We start from the raw sequence: 15627 nt of genomic DNA, 5'->3' as shown, positions 1-15627 counted from the left end.
CCATCAGAGAACTGATCATTCAAACAGGATTCTCTGGTTACTTTCTGTTTTGTTATGAGTGTTGTTTGCACGTTTGCAGGCCAGAAGAGGGCACCAAATCCCATTATAGGTGGTTGTGAGCCATCATGTGGTTGCTGGGAATTGAACTCAGGACCTCTGGCCGCCAGTGTTCTTAACTGCTGAGTCATCTCTCCAGGCCATGGCTACTTCTTTTAGCGCATACTTTACATAATTTACATTTCTTCTTAACTTTCTTTTTTTTTTTTTTAAAGATTTATTTATTTATGTATACACTGTTCTGCCTGCATGTCTGCCTACAGGCCAGAAGAGGGCACCAGATCTCATTACAGATGGTTGTGAGCCACCATGTGGTTGCTGGGAATTGAACTCAGGACCTCTGGAAGAACAGCCAGTGCTCTTAACCTCTGAGCCATCTCTCCAGCCCTCTTTTTTTTTTTTTTTTTTAAGATTTATTTATTTATAATGTATACAGTGTTCTGTCTGCATGTATCTCTGCAGGCCAGAAGAGGGCACCAGATCTCATTAAAGATGGCTGTGAGCCACCATGTGGTTGCTGGGAATTGAACTCAGGACCTCTGGAAGAGCAAGCTCTTAACCTCTGAGCCACCTCTCCAGCCCTTAACTTTCTTAATCTTGGCACTGATTGCTAAAGTGACTTACCACTGCTAAGACTTGTAGTCAAATCTGTCAGACATAAAAACCAGAGTCATCAGGAAACAATTAACTTGCAATCAACACAAAACATCCCTTCTGGTTACATGATACCCTTTTCTCCCACATTCCTCAAAGCCTTCAAAGTGTCTCCGCCAAACAGTGAGGGGCCAACCAGGTGTAAGGAAATGACAACCTAGAATGTCTCTTGATGTTTCAGTTGTGAACCATCAATGGCTGAGCCATCATCTTGCCAGCCCAACCTAGAATATTTTTAAGTGTCCTTTGGTTTTCATACAGGGAGGAAGAGAGGATGTTTCTTGAAAGCTAATTTTCAAAAACACGCATTTGCTAACCTGATCCAATTTTACAGCTCATTGTGTGTTTTAATGTTCAACACAGAAAAGGCTTTTAAGAGTAATTGATTTCCATTGGTTAAAAGGGGGAGGGGCAGAGACTGGAGGATGGCAATTTGAGGCTAGTGAAACTGTCTCATAGAGAGCGATCACAAGAGTGAGCAAGAAGAAAATATGAACGGAGCATCCAACGACATGGTGAGACTATCTCTTTAAAAACTGCACTAAGATATATGAACTTATCGGTGACTGTTAAATTTAATATGCAATAATTTGATAATTTGGGTTGTAGTGACAGCACCTGTAACAGCAGCCTCAGAGTTTGACACAGAATTGCCATGAGGTCAAGGCCAACCTGGGCTAAACAGTAAGACCATTTTAAAGAAATGTTTTCAAAAGTCACAATGATAAACTTTGAATGTGAGCTGGTGTGGTAACCCACTGTAATTCCAGGATCAGGAGCCTGAGGCAGGAGCATGATGAGTTTGAGATAGAGTCTGTGCTACAAAATGATACCCCATTTCAAATAACACTACCCCCCACTGCAAAAAAAAAAAAAACAAAAAAAACCATAGAAGTCTTACAATGCATATTTATGCACATGTAACTTAACTTCTATCTTGCCTTGCGAGTCCCTTAGATAGCATGTGAAATATCAGATTTATCATCTATGTCAACCGCAGTGTTGGTTAGCATAAGGAATATTATAGGTTTTTCCTTGGTGAATGCAGCTTGAAAGGGAAGCAGTTGCCAGGAACACTGTATGGAGTCAAAACGCTTGAAATGAAGTTTAAGAACCTAGCAGATTGTGTAAGCTAATGACTTTTAGTTAGAATCTCACATGAGTCTTTCCGGAAAGACGCTGGTGGGAGCTTTTATGGACACGGAAGGGACTTGCCCAAGCTGCCAGAGGCTGTGCTTGCTACTTTGTATCCCTGTGAGTAATTGAATTTGTTTCAGGTAGTGAGGAGGTGCAGGAGAAACATCCAGGTCTACCCGGTAGCAGCCAGAAGCTCCTTTTAAATGAGCCTCTGATTGGGGAGTGACCAAACTGACCTACACAGTGTGCAGGGTGTCGAGTGTCAAGAGCAACTAAATGCCACGCAAACCTATTCCATGGTGAGGGTTACATGACCCTCAAGCACGCCACTGAAATGGAGTGCCCTCCTGAAGACTTCCTTGAGGTCTTCAAGAGCTGACAGAAAGCAGCCCAGTCACTTTAAAGGTCAAACTCACTGTCTGGCAATGTGACTCTTAACAAAATGTAATGAAACACAAGCACCTTTAATTAAAACTTGATTACTTAGCTTTTAGTTTGTTAATGAGTACACCAGCTTAAATATATAAACATATAAAGACAACTTAGCCAAAACACAATGCTTACTTTGAATTTTAAATAAACCTATCCCATACAGGAGCTGGGGGAAAGCCACTGAAATTAAAATGGAAGGTAATTTGAAGACTCAGGAATTAACCATGGGGCAGAGGCATAGTTTGGTAGTAGAGTGTGTGGCCTCATGACTGGGAGAAGACCTCTCTGCTGACGGGATGTGTGTGCACCTGAACCAAGTTAGAACATGTGAAAATCCTAAAGGTGAAACTATGCCATAGATTTTATTGGTGTTTCATGTTTGATAGACTTAAATAAATAAAACAACTTTGTTGAACAGAATTTTTTTAATACAGTATCTAGATGTACATGGACAACCAAAGAATAGGAAAACCCCACAAATTAATGTTTTAACAAATTACAAACTGTTGGTAAAGATGATGTGCTTGGATTTAAAAGAAATAATCCAATAGATGAATAACCTCTCATTAAATCTTGTAGATTAATCATTCGCTCTTTGTATAAAACCAATACATCATAGTGGTAGAAATTTATCTTTCATTAACACTCCACATAAAACCATTTCCCCCAGCAGTCCCTTCTTCATTTCTCATTAGTTGTCTTTGAAGTGGGAAAATAAAATTGAATTTATATTAGCAAATGAAAGTGCAAGTTTGTACAGCTAGGCTCAGCAGCAAAAGTGGAGAATGACGACAAGAAACGAAGAGCTGACGGACGCCACACAGACCCAGGACACCCACGAAGGTCCTTGTCCCACACACAGTCGCCACTCCAGCATTTTATCACTGCTCTGAAACGAGCAGAACCAGACTCTTTTTTGATCTAAAGAAACAGTAAATATTTATCTCCCCCCTCCCCCATCATTTGTGATCACGTAAGGCAAAGAGATATAGTCCCACCGTCACTGGGGACAGCAGCAACACGCAGACTTCAGAGATAGCCCTGCATCATCCTAACATTCTCCCACGGCAGCAGACGGAGTGCATCTATTAGAGCAGATCTGCAGAGTTGTCATTGTTCTAATTTATTTATCTGAAAAAAAAAAACCTTTTTATAAATACATTACTTAAGAGGACAGCAAATTATTTTCTTGCTCTGAAAAAAAAAATGTTTTCACATTTTCAAACTTGTTGGTATAGTTCTGTAAAAGGAGTCCCAAGAAGACTGTGGCAGCTGGGTCTGCAGGATGCCCATGTACAAGCTGTGTTTCCAAGAGCCCGGTGGCCTGACCATCTTCTGCCTCTACAAACAGTGTTTGTAGTAACATTCAAACAAATAGGTTTGCTTAAAACAACCCCGTTCACTCTTACTTGGAGAGTAGAGAGGTACTCATTTTCAAGTATTACATTGTAAAAGGTATTTTTATTTTTGCCAATTTTATATATTGAAGTTTAAAAATTAAAAGATCTGTGTGAAAAATCATGCTTTGCCAGTCCATTTCTTTTATAGTCAAGTGCTCTTTTTTTTTTTTTTAAAGAATGCAGAAAAATATTGATTTTCTAAGAAGGAACACACTGGAAAAGCCACCTCAAGGTATCAAGATTAAGGAGCATTTCTTTCTATTGGCGAAAATGATTAGAAAAGCTGCCCAGTCTGTTGTCTTTAGCTGGCTTTAATAAGTCTTTTCAAAATCATGGTTGAGAACTCTTTAGAAAACTGGAGGGAGGTGGTCCTTTGGAGCCTGAAATTCCATTAATTGTAGAAAATGTTTGCTTTGGTTCTTCAGAGGAAATGTTCATATAACTTCTACATGAGGAGACAGAAAAGAAAAGAGATTAATACAGATTCATCTAAAATCGCATTTACAGAATACAATGGCAATATCTTATATTTCTAAAAGAAAATCACCATGACTTTATATATAGTATCATGTATAAGGATATTGTGGTGCTGGAAGTATGGCTCATACATGAGGCTCTGGGTCGATTCTCCAGCACCACAAAACCACCAAAGGTAAACAAGAACGGGAGAGTGTGTTGGGGTTCGTAAGCATATTTAAGTTAATGCCAGTACTAGGAAAAATGCATGCCCTTTCCATTCAGTTCAGGGAATATCACTGACTCAGAAACTCCATGCTTTGATCATTTAAATCCATAACGTCTAAGAAAACTACCTTCACTTGTCTAGCACCCTCAGTGTTCAATGCTTAGGGCTCCAAACTTCAGTGGAGGATGAAGGAATGGTTATCAATAAGTAGTCACCCAAAGGACCGCCACACCACTCATCGGAAGCTAGACTACTTCCCAGGGAGAGGCAGTGGGGGGGATGGACGAGCACGGAGAACGGAAGGACAGCTAGCCTAAGGGACGGTTTAGAACATGGGAAGTGAAGCGGAAAAGCAGCTGGAAGTTTTTTCTTCCCAGCACATCTGGGCTGTGATATCAGGAATCAGGACCTGCCGCCATGTTTGTTTCCACCAACAGAACATTGAGCAGGCTGGTTCTGAAGGCTGAACCATCACAAGGCCAGACCCCAGGGGGCAAGACAACCATTTTCACAGCCTAGAGGATGGTGTTTACTAAATAAAGCCAGTAATACCCTAGAGGAGAAAAGAAGGTAAGTTTCATTTGGGGACTGGCTCATCAGGGGCCTCTGCACTCATTAGAGTTAAGTGTTCACGGGCAAAACAGTGTGAGCACAGTCCCCTCTACTGACTCCGTTTCCATATCTGGAAACAGTTGGAGCACAGTCCCCTCTACTGACTCCAGTTCCATATCTGGGATTCGGCCAGTTCTCTCCCTAAGCACTAAGCACCGTCTAAAGAAATGCTGGTGAATGTGATCTGCTGGGAAGGTGGGTAGACAAACCCAGGCTTGTTGAGATAGAGATCTAGGCCTATTCTACTCATTCCTGACATAGCTGGGGTTGTGTTATGGAGCCAGCAACGACCACCGAATTAGAAATATTTGATATTGCTGCTTTTTTTTTTTTGTTAATTTTTTTTTAAGATTTATTTATTTATTATGTATTCAACATTCTGCCTCCATGTAACCTTGCACGCCAGAAGAGGGCACTAGATCTCATGATAGATGGCTGTTGAGCCACCATGTGGGTGCCGGGAATTGAACTCAGGACCTCTGGAAGAGCAGTCAGTGCTCTTAACCTCTGAGCCATCTCTCCAGCCCAATATTGCTGCTTTTTGTTTTGGTTGCCAGAATGGCTGTTGTTCTTTTTGCAGGAAGACCTCGGGTCAGCTTGTCGTGACGCCTGCATCAGTGAGGCCCAGGCAGGCTCAGTAGTCACGAACAAGGAGTGGAAGACCGTCAGGCTCTGGGAGACCCTGCTTCAGAGTGCTGTTCTCACTACGGCTCTCCTCACTGTGGTGTGTTGTGTTTTAAAGACAGTAGCAACATATGAACCAAGGCTACCAAACACAAGTGAGAGAGAAACGGCAAGAAAACCCAAGGCAGTCTCCATGTACTGAAGACCTGAGGAAGAGGGGCAAAGCCCAGCCTTGATTCCAGGGAAGAAGCTGGCCCAGTGGCGCATCAGTTACAGCAGAGTCTAGTTCAACATGAAGCCTCTCTGATGCCTGGCACCCAGTGCTGCTCGACAAGGCTGGCGGATGGATGCTCAAAGGGTGATGCAGATTGAATGGGAGGGCAGAAAGGGCCTGGAAGTTGCCCGAAGCAACTCAAAAATCCAACTTCTAGGACCCATGTGCAATCTTTTCTACAGTGGCTTACTTGTGCTCCCAAAGAACAAAACAACCATTCACCCTTTCTTGGGGACCAGTCCCGACAACTTCAGAAGGCGGTTGAAGACCAGCTCACCTGCGGTCTGTTGTGTCTGCACACCATCTACCTGAGGTAGGGGCCCAAGCGTCCCTTCGTCATTAAAGGCCAAAATTGGTTTCAAAGGAATTTCTGGGTTCTCATTGTTGGTGACATCTAATCTGGATGCCCTTGAGCCAACAGGTAAGTTTATAATTTCTTCAAAATTTTCATTTTGCACAGACATTCCATTTTCATTTGGCTGTTTTTCCGAAATCGGAGAACTGGGGAACGTGAAAGGTCAGAAGTAGAATGAGTTAGAATTAAGCTTATTTTTAGGAAAAAAAAAATATTTTAAAATAATTTTACCGCTTTGAAATGCACCAGGAAGTGAGGGCCACAGGGATTGCTCAGCAGGTGGGGGGCTTGCTGCCGCATGATGCAAGCCTGATGACCTGAGTTTGCTCCCCAGAATCCACACAAAGGAGGGAGCTGGCATTACAGAGTTGGTTCCTAGCCTCCACCCGTGTGCCCTGGCATGTTGCCCCTCGATAATAATAAATATACAAGATTGACTGAACACAGCATTATAACAAATGTGATGGGGGGTAGGGGAGGTGTGACAGATTTACATCTTAGATTTAAAAAAGCTTCTTTGTTATAACACTTATCACATAGGACAATTTGCTGGAACAGATCACTAACAAAAGAAACATGCTACAATGTCCTTCATCTCTTCTTCTTTTCTTCTTTTTTGGAGACAGGGTGTCTACATATAGCCTTGACTATCCTGGAACTTACTATGCAGACCAGCCTGGCCTTGAGTTCACAGAGACCTCTTCTTGGGATTAAAGGTGTTCACCACCATGCCTGGCTTTCAATTCTGTTTTTTTTTTTTTTTTTTTGAGACAGGGTTTCTCCATGTAGTTTTCATGCCTGTCCTGGAATGTGCTCTGTTGGCTGGCCTCGAACTCACAGAAATCTGCCTGGCTCTACCTGGATTTAAGTGCTGGGATTAAAGGTGTGCACTACCACCGCCTGGCTCTGGCTTTCAATTCTTAAAGAGAAATGACATTTATTTATTTGTGTGTGAGCATGTACATACACATGCCATGTGTGCATGCAGAGGTGCAACCTACAGGAGACAGTTTTCTCCTTCCAACACGTGGGTCCTGAGGATGGAATCGGGTCATCAGGGTTGGCGACGGTCACCTCTAGCTGCTGAGCCATCCTGCTGGTCCCAGCCCTTCAGCTCCATGTGCTTCTGGGCATGGTGGTAGATACCTATGGTCCTAGCACTCAGAGGCTGAGGCAGGAGGATCTCTGCAAACTTGAGGCCAGCCTGGTCTACACTGAGTTTTAGGCCAACCAGTGTGAGAGCCTGACCCCTATACACTTCTATGTGCTTTCAGTGGGGATTCTGTGACGGAGAAAGAAGACACGTGAGGAAAATGGCTAGGCCTTGACAAGAATCCCGCCAAGGATGTGATGGGCACGGAGGAATCCTTATACATGGCTGATGGGAATGTAAATTAGTTCTCATTGTCTCTGTCTCTCTGTTTTATTTATTTATTCTTTTTTTCTGAGACAGGGTCTCACCCTGTTCACTCCGTAGGCCAGGCTAGACTCAATGAAATGAAGCTGAGGATAACCTTGAACTTTGGATATTCCTGCCTCAATCTTCTAAGGGCTGGGTTACAAGTGTGTGCCACTGTGTCCTGCTGCTCTGTGTGTTCTTCTTCGTTGTTGAGACAGGCTCTCACTCTGTAGCCCAGGCTTTCCTCAAATAAGCAGAAATCCAACTGCTTTAGTTTCTACATGTTGGAATTACAGGCATGAACCAACCATCATACCTGTTTCGTTTTTTAAACAATCTTGCTATGTAGTCCTGACCTGCCTCAGCTTCCTTCTTAAGTGCTGAGGTTACTGTACCTGGCTTTCCGATATATCAAAAATACTGGCATTCAAATACTCTTAGCACAGGATGAACCGACTCCCTCCCCTTCCCCTTCCCCTCTTCTCTGTATTAAGCTGACCAGTGCTTTGAGCTCTCTCTGTAGCCTAGGCTAGCCTTGCATTTTTAGCCTCCTGCTTCAACCTTCCAAGAAGCAGAGACTGCCAACCTGCACCAGTAGGGCTGGCTATAATATCCTTCAACAGTCACTCCAACCTCACCATGAAGAGTGAAGCAAAAAGCGACTTCCCTTTTCTTACTGAGAGTTACAAGCTCCAGAAAAAAACTAAAGAGACAGATTAAAAATAAGCGTTCCAGTTAAAACTCTGGCGTTCCACCTGGGGGTGAAGACAGTAGTGCTTTGCACTCTATATGGCAATAGACAAGTCCTCGGTTTTAACTCACCTCTCTGTGGTCACTTCTGATTGCTGTAAGGTGACACCACGTGGGCTGTCTGCAGACTCTCCATGTCCTGGAGAGTTCATACATGGTAGGGACGACACCTCTGTACACAGCGAGGAGAGCAAACGTTACTAACATCCTCCAGTCAAACCCAACCCCTAGGAACCAGAACTTGGATAGACGACTTGACTCCACAACTTCCTACCTGTGGGACGCCGGGCAAGTCAAACCCTAACCCTTCCAGGATAACAGTACCTGCCTGGCAGGCTACTGTGGGGATTAAATCCTTTAACATGGGCAAAGTTCCTACTGCTCAGTGGACTGCAAGGCAGAAATAAATGTCACTATTTTATTTTTTTGTTTGTACTAAGTTAGTTCTGGACACACACACACACACACACACATTTCACAAATGGAAGGCCACAGTGTGCTGCTGTCCCAAACTTTGCCACCAAATTTTCTACTCGATGTTGGAGTCCAGCTTAAGGCGATGTTATTGACATCTGACTCAAATCTAGGATGGGTTCAATTCAAGTCTTATAAACCTCAATAGCCCGTATCAGTGGTAACATTCTTGGAAATACCACCTTATGCAGTGGGGGTGGGAGGGTGGAATACGCGAATGGCATGCGTGAGGCTGTAGCTGAGGCTGTGGGTTCAGTTCTGAGCAAAGGAAAACAGGACTGAGATAGGCTGAAAACGCCACCACTGTGAGTGTTCTCCAGACTGATACAGCTAGAACACAGTCGCCAAGCAGGAGCTCTCCACCATCCACAAATCACACACAGAAACAAAACCAATCTTAACTCGACAGGAGTAGAAAACTAAGCTTAATTTCATTTTTATTTAAGTCATCCTTTCTTTTAAAATCTCCAAGAAATAATAATCCGCCCAAAGACCACAGTATACGAACAAGTTACAATGAAACCAGACATCCTCTTCTGGCCTCTGTGTGTGCACACAGACACAGACATACAGACATGGACACACAGACACGGACACACACAGACACAGACATACAGACACACACACAGATATGGGGACACACACACACACAGACATGGACACACACACACACGGACACACACAGACATGGACACACACACACATGGACACACACAGACAGACACACACGGACACACACAGACATGGACATACACACACACACACACATACACACACACACACACACACGGACACGGGCACGGACACATACAAATCTTAAAAAACTCTTTTTGAAGCCCTCAGAGGGGACATGAGTGTAGCCCCCCACCCCCCACGCTGATCTCCACGGTAACATTTCACCCGACTTGAATTCACTGGTAGAAATACCTGTCTCTCCAGTGAGAACGCCCTTGGTTATGTCACCGTTTCTTTGTTCAGTGGTTTTCTAGAAAAAGGAGAAAATCAGTGTAAAAATTTAAAATTGAAGTTCCCAGTGGTGGAATGCTGCTCCCTGGGCACCTGTAAGGACCTGGGTTTGACCTCCAAGGGGATGGGGGTATGAAGACGAAAGAAAGGGAGAGAGAGAGAGAGAGGAAGGTAGAAAGAAAAGAAAGAAAGAACAAAAGAAAGAAAGAAGTATCCAGAATAGTTACTGCTAGTGCGGCACAGGGAAAAGGAGGCAGGAGGTGTAGGATGTTCAAGTTCATGTTCAGCGAGGCCAGCCTGGGGGACATGAGACCTCGCCTCACAGAACACAAGAGGAGCTAGAAAAGGCCCTGCCAGCACCTTGTCTGCCGTCTCTGTCCTCCGGGTTCTCCTCATAATCTCTTCAAGTCTCTGCAAAGAGAACACACGAGAGAGGGGATGAGATACAGGAGACCAGCCAGCCCGACGCATTCCGGTAATAACAGAAGTAGCGGATTATTAAGACGTGGAGAAAGTGTAATTCAGAGTTCTTCATCCTAACTGGAGTTATTAACAGAGGTTGGAGCCATTTTAGCTTCTGTGGTAGAGGTAACTGCTTCGAGGAAGGCGGAAATGGCAGCTTTCTTGGAATTAATACTGAGGGCCATTTCTCAGGCAAAGGTAGAACATTTTGTTCCTGACCAGAGCTCTGGTGTCTCGGTCTTCAGGCAACCTGAGATCCAGGAGGGAAGCGGAACCATGCCGGCTCCAGGCTTCTGCCCCAGCCCTACCTTCTTCCTCTCCAGACGCTCCTGCTCTTCTTTCTGGAAATGCTTCTCCCGCTCCTGCCGGGCCCTCTCCGCCTCCTCACGGGCTCGGGCTTCTTCTTCTTTCTGAAAACAAGTTGCTTCTGCTGCTTATCCCCAGGCTGGCTCGCCTGCAACCCAGCTCCCCACACTGTCAGGCAGAGGCAGGTGGAGGCCACGGTGGTGTGCGATCCCTTACTCATCTTGGAGGTGTCCCGTCCCCCACTTCTGGAGCAGTGGACCTTGCGTGCCTTGCACCTGCTTAGCAGCTCTGATCATCTGGGAGCAGCCCCCTCTGGGGCAGCTATCAGTACATGCTTTATACTCCACTCATCTGCGAACAGTCAGTCTGGGGCAGGGCCCACACCGGCTTTGCACCCCACTCATCTGCAAACAGACCCAGTCTGGGGCACGGCCCACACCATCTTTGCACCCCACTCATCTGCTGACAGACTGTCTGGGGCAGGGCCCAGACCAGCTTTGCACCCCACTCATCTGCTAACAGCCCTAGTCTGGGGCGCGGGCCACACCGGCTTTGCACCCCACTCATCTGCTAACAGACCCAGTCTGGGGCAGGGCCCAGACCAGCTTTGCACCCCACTCATCTGCAAACAGACCCAGTCTGGGGCACGGCCCACACCATCTTTGCACCCCACTCATCTGCTAACAGACCCAGTCTGGGGCGCGGCCCACACCGGCTTTGCACCCCACTCATCTGCAAACAGACCCAGTCTGGGGCACGGCCCAGACCAGCTTTGCACCCCACTCATCTGCAAACAGACCCAGTCTGGGGCACGGCCCACACCATCTTTGCACCCCACTCATCTGCTAACAGACCCAGTCTGGGGCGCGGCCCACACCGGCTTTGCACCCCACTCATCTGCTAACAGACCCAGTCTGGGGCACGGCCCACACCAGCTTTGCACCCCACTCATCTGCAAACAGACCCAGTCTGGGGCGCGGCCCACACCTGCTTCTGCACGCGCTCCGCCTCCTCCCTCGCGCACCGCTCCCGCTCCTCTGCAGCCAGCCTCAGCGCGAGTTCTTCTTTCTCCCGCGCCTGCTCCGCTTCCAGCCTGCGGGACTCTTCTTCCCGGCGACTTCGCTCCTCAGCCATCCTTCGAGCCAATTCCTCTATCTTTTGTCTGGGAAAAGACAAGGATGAAGGCACATGAAGACACCTGTTTGAAGAGAGGCTGGGGATGCAAGGGCAGTGGTTCAAAGATCTGGAGGAAACCCCCACTTTGGCTACATTCTCCCACGGTCACGGGACAACGCTTGCTCTTCCTCCCTCTCCAGCTTCAGTCTGTAGTATACAACCACTGACATTTTGGGGACTACTTGCATTTTCAGAGGGATCTACAATTCATCTTTTAAAGGGGGGAGACTAGAATACCTGAATGTAGGTGATTTTTAGAAATAACCACTAAGTCTCCACACCTCAACAAGAAATCATAATTTAAAAAAATTATACGTGTATAGGTATTTTGCTTGTATGTGTGTCTGTGCACTACATGTGTGCCTGGTGCCTGCAGAGGGCAACTTGATTCCCTGGAACCAGAGTTACAGATGGTTGTGAGCCACCATGTGGTTGCTGGGAGTCCAACCCAGGTCCTCTGGAAGAGCAGCCAGGGCTCTTAATAAGCCACATCTCCGGGACCAAGGAAACCTTTTAAATGAGATAATAATGTTTTGAGCCAGGTCAGGAGGACAGGCCATGGAAACTTCCCATGGAACGAAGGGTGGGCACAGCCAATAGGGTGGCCCTAACCAGGCCTGAGGTCCTCCCCACCTTTGTCAAGAACAATCGCTGACATCAGCCTTATTAGGTGTCCAGTCAAGCAACCATCAGAGTTAGCTTTAACCATCAATTTGACAATGAAGACCTGAGATAGGAGTCCCTCAATGGAGTCACTGTCTAGATCAGATTGGAATGTGGCTTGTCTGTGGGGGACTGTCTTGATGGTTAATTATGTAGCAGAACCTGGTCCTCCGCAGGCAGTACTGCATAGGAAGGCTGGCAAAGCGCAACCCTGTGAACAAGCCAGCGAGCAGCATTCCTCAGTGGTTTCTGCTTCAAGTTCCTGCTTGAGCTGCTGCCCTGGCTTTCCTCAAAGATGGACCATGACCTGAAAGTGTAAGCCAAATGAGCTGTATCCTCCCCTAAGCTGCTTCCGGTTGGAGTGTTTTATCAGAGCAACAGAATGAAACTAGAACACCATCCCTGGTTGTGGTGGTTTGAATAAGAATGGCCCCCACAGGCTCATATGTTGGAATGTTTTGTTATCAGAGAGTGGAACTACTTGGGAGGGATTAGGAGGTGGGGCCTTGTCGGAGGAAGTGTGTCATTGGTGTGTGTAGGGGGTGGGCTTGGGGGTTTCAAAAGCCCAAGCCCAGTGTCTCTCGCTCTTCCTGCTGCCTGTGGATCTGGATGTAGAACTCTCAGCTAATTCTCCAGCACCATGTCTGCTTGTGTGTTGCTATGATGAGACTGGATTACATCTCTAAAACTGTAAGCAAGTCCTAATTAAATGTTTTCCTTTATAAGAGCTGCTGTGGTCATAGTGTCTCTTTACAGTAGTAGAATACTAAGAAAGAAGTTGGTACCAGGAGTGGGGTATGCAGAGATATTCCTTCTAAGGTGAAGGATAAGTTACTGCACCTGGCCCCTCTTACCACCAAGAAAGAAGCACAACATTTAGTGGCCTGTTTGGATTCTAGAGACAGCACATTCCCTACTTGGGTATGTTACTCTGGCCCATATACAAAATAACTTGGAAAGCTACTAGCTTCGTGTGGGGCCTGGAACAGAAGAAGGCTCTCCATCAGGTCCTGGCTGCTGGGCAGGCTGGTCTACCACTTGGACCATATGATCCAGTAGACCTGATGGCACTTGAGGTGGCAGTGGCAGACAGGGATGCTGTTTGGAGACTAATAGACTCCTATAGGTAAACCACAGAAGAAACTTTTGGCATTTTGGAGTAAGGCTCTACCATCATCTGCAGACAACTAGTCCCTCTTTGAAAGACAGCACATGGCCTGCTATTGAGCCTTAGTGGAAACTGAACATTTGACAATTGGGCCATCAAGTTATCATGCGACCTGAACTGTCTACCATGAGCCGGGTGTTATCGGACCCACTAAGTCCTAGAGTAGGATGTGCAAAGCAGCAATGTATTATCAAATGGAAGTGGTTAATACATAATTGAGCAGGTTCTGAAGGCACAAGGAAGTTACATGAAGAAGTTGCCCAAGTACCTAGGATTTCTACTCCTGTAACAATGCCGTTTGCTGCGAAGTATGCACCTATAGCCTCCTGGGGTGTGCCCCATGGTTGGTTGACTGAGGAAAAGAAGAGCAGGGCCTGGTTTACTGATGGTTCTGCACATTATGCAGGTACCACCTAGAAGTGGACAGCTGCACCATTACAGGGGATAACCCTGAAAGACTCTGGTGAAGGGAAATCTTCACAGTGCGTAGAACTTCAGGCACTACACGTGGTCACACATTTTGTTTGGAAGGAGAAATGGCCAGATGTGCAGTTGTTCACTGATGGGCTATAGTTGATGGACTGGCTAGATGCTGAGGGACTTGGAAAGAGCATGACTGGAAAATTTGTTGAAAGGCATCTGGGGAAGAAGTATGTGGATAGATTTCTCCAAATGGGCAAAGGATGTGAAGGTACTTGTGTCTCATGTAAATGCTCATCACAAGGTGACTTCAGCTGAGGAGGAGTTCAATAATCAGGTAGATAGATGACCTGTTCTGTGGACAGTTGGCCTCTTTTCCCAGCCATCCCTGTCACTGACCAATGGGTCCATGAACAAAGTGGTGATGATGGTAGAAATGGGGGTTAGGCACAGGCTTGACAACACAGATTTCCACTCACCAAGTCTGACCTGGCTACAGTTACTGCTGAGGGCCAGATCAGCCAACATCAGAGACCAACACTGAGCCCCGGATATGGCACCATTCCCCAGGATGACCAGCCAGTGACCTGGTGGCATGTTGATTACACTGGACCACTTCCTCCATGGAAAGGACAATGCTCCTTTCTTACTGTCCTCACTGGAGTAGATACTTATTCTGGTTATGGATTTGCCTTTCCTGCATGTAATGCTTCCGCCAAAACCGCCACACTAGCATATATCTGACAGGCAACTTTGGGGCAGTTAAATACCCTACCCAGCTGAGAAGAGTCTTATCCGAAAGAACACATCTGTCAGTATTACTCATCTTTACAGTAATGCAAAGATAATGAAGAAACTTGAAGGCTGGAGATGTGTTAAGTACAAAAGCAACTGTACCTTCACTGTGCTTATGGATCTGTAAATGTATCTGCCTGTGCATGTGCACATACATTTTCCAAGCATTCAGAGAACAGAAAGGGGTACTTAAAATGTATGCGATTACTTGAATTAGATATGACACCTTTTCCTCTCTTTAAACCTTTGCTTATCCATGTTGGTATATTGCTATTAATAAGAAAATTTGATTTTAAAAATAGTTCGGGGTGGAGGTGTAGCTCACTTGATAGAGTGTTTGCCTAGCATGGACAAAACCCCGGGTTCGATACCCAGCACCAAATAAACCAGGCATGGCGCACGACTGTTGCATCAGCACTCTGAAGAGGGAGCAGGAGGGACGGAAGGTCAATGCACCATCGCTGGCTACCGAGCAGGCGAGGGCACTGGCAACCATTACCTCTCCAGCTCTTCCTTCTCCCTCCTCTCCCTCTCCTCCTTCTCCCTCTGCTCTCTGGCTAGCCGCCTCTTCTCAGCCAGCAGCCTCGTAGCCTCTTCTGGGTCAGTGGTGCCCGCAGGAGCCTTAGGCACAGCAGCGACGGCCACAGTGGATGACGGTGTGGAGACCGGGGCCGGGGCCGGAGCTGGAGCAGGGGTCGGGACCGGAACAGCTGTACAAACAGGCACAAAGAGAAAACCAGATGGGACTGAAAGACAGGGAACGAAACCCCAAACTGGCATTCCCCACGCCCCAGGCCCGGGGCTCATCCTTCTCAAAG

The 15627-nt window shown here is 46.3% G+C and overlaps 1 protein-coding gene across 9 annotated transcripts in view; it reads right to left on the bottom strand.

The window, feature by feature from the left end:
• Positions 1-2291: 2291 nt before the first annotated feature.
• Map7 (microtubule associated protein 7) overlaps positions 2292-15627 on the bottom strand; it is a 143392-nt gene continuing 130056 nt past the window's right edge. For all 9 annotated transcript variants that reach the window (XM_052751148.1, XM_052751147.1, XM_052751142.1 and 6 more), the window contains 8 exons: positions 15309-15519; positions 11575-11749; positions 10590-10691; positions 10180-10230; positions 9781-9838; positions 8452-8551; positions 6153-6376; positions 2292-4125 (listed from right to left, as the gene is read on the bottom strand). In XM_052751148.1, coding sequence (XP_052607108.1) covers positions 4115-4125; positions 6153-6376; positions 8452-8551; positions 9781-9838; positions 10180-10230; positions 10590-10691; positions 11575-11749; positions 15309-15519 — 932 coding nt within the window. In that variant the 3' untranslated portion in view covers positions 2292-4114. The remainder of the gene's footprint in view (positions 4126-6152; positions 6377-8451; positions 8552-9780; positions 9839-10179; positions 10231-10589; positions 10692-11574; positions 11750-15308; positions 15520-15627) is intronic.

The sequence above is a fragment of the Peromyscus californicus genome, unplaced genomic scaffold (assembly GCF_007827085.1).
Source record: "Peromyscus californicus insignis strain IS unplaced genomic scaffold, ASM782708v3 Scaffold_22__1_contigs__length_63687245, whole genome shotgun sequence".
Lineage (NCBI taxonomy): Eukaryota > Metazoa > Chordata > Mammalia > Rodentia > Cricetidae > Peromyscus > Peromyscus californicus.
This window is presented reverse-complemented; position numbering and strand designations above follow the sequence as displayed.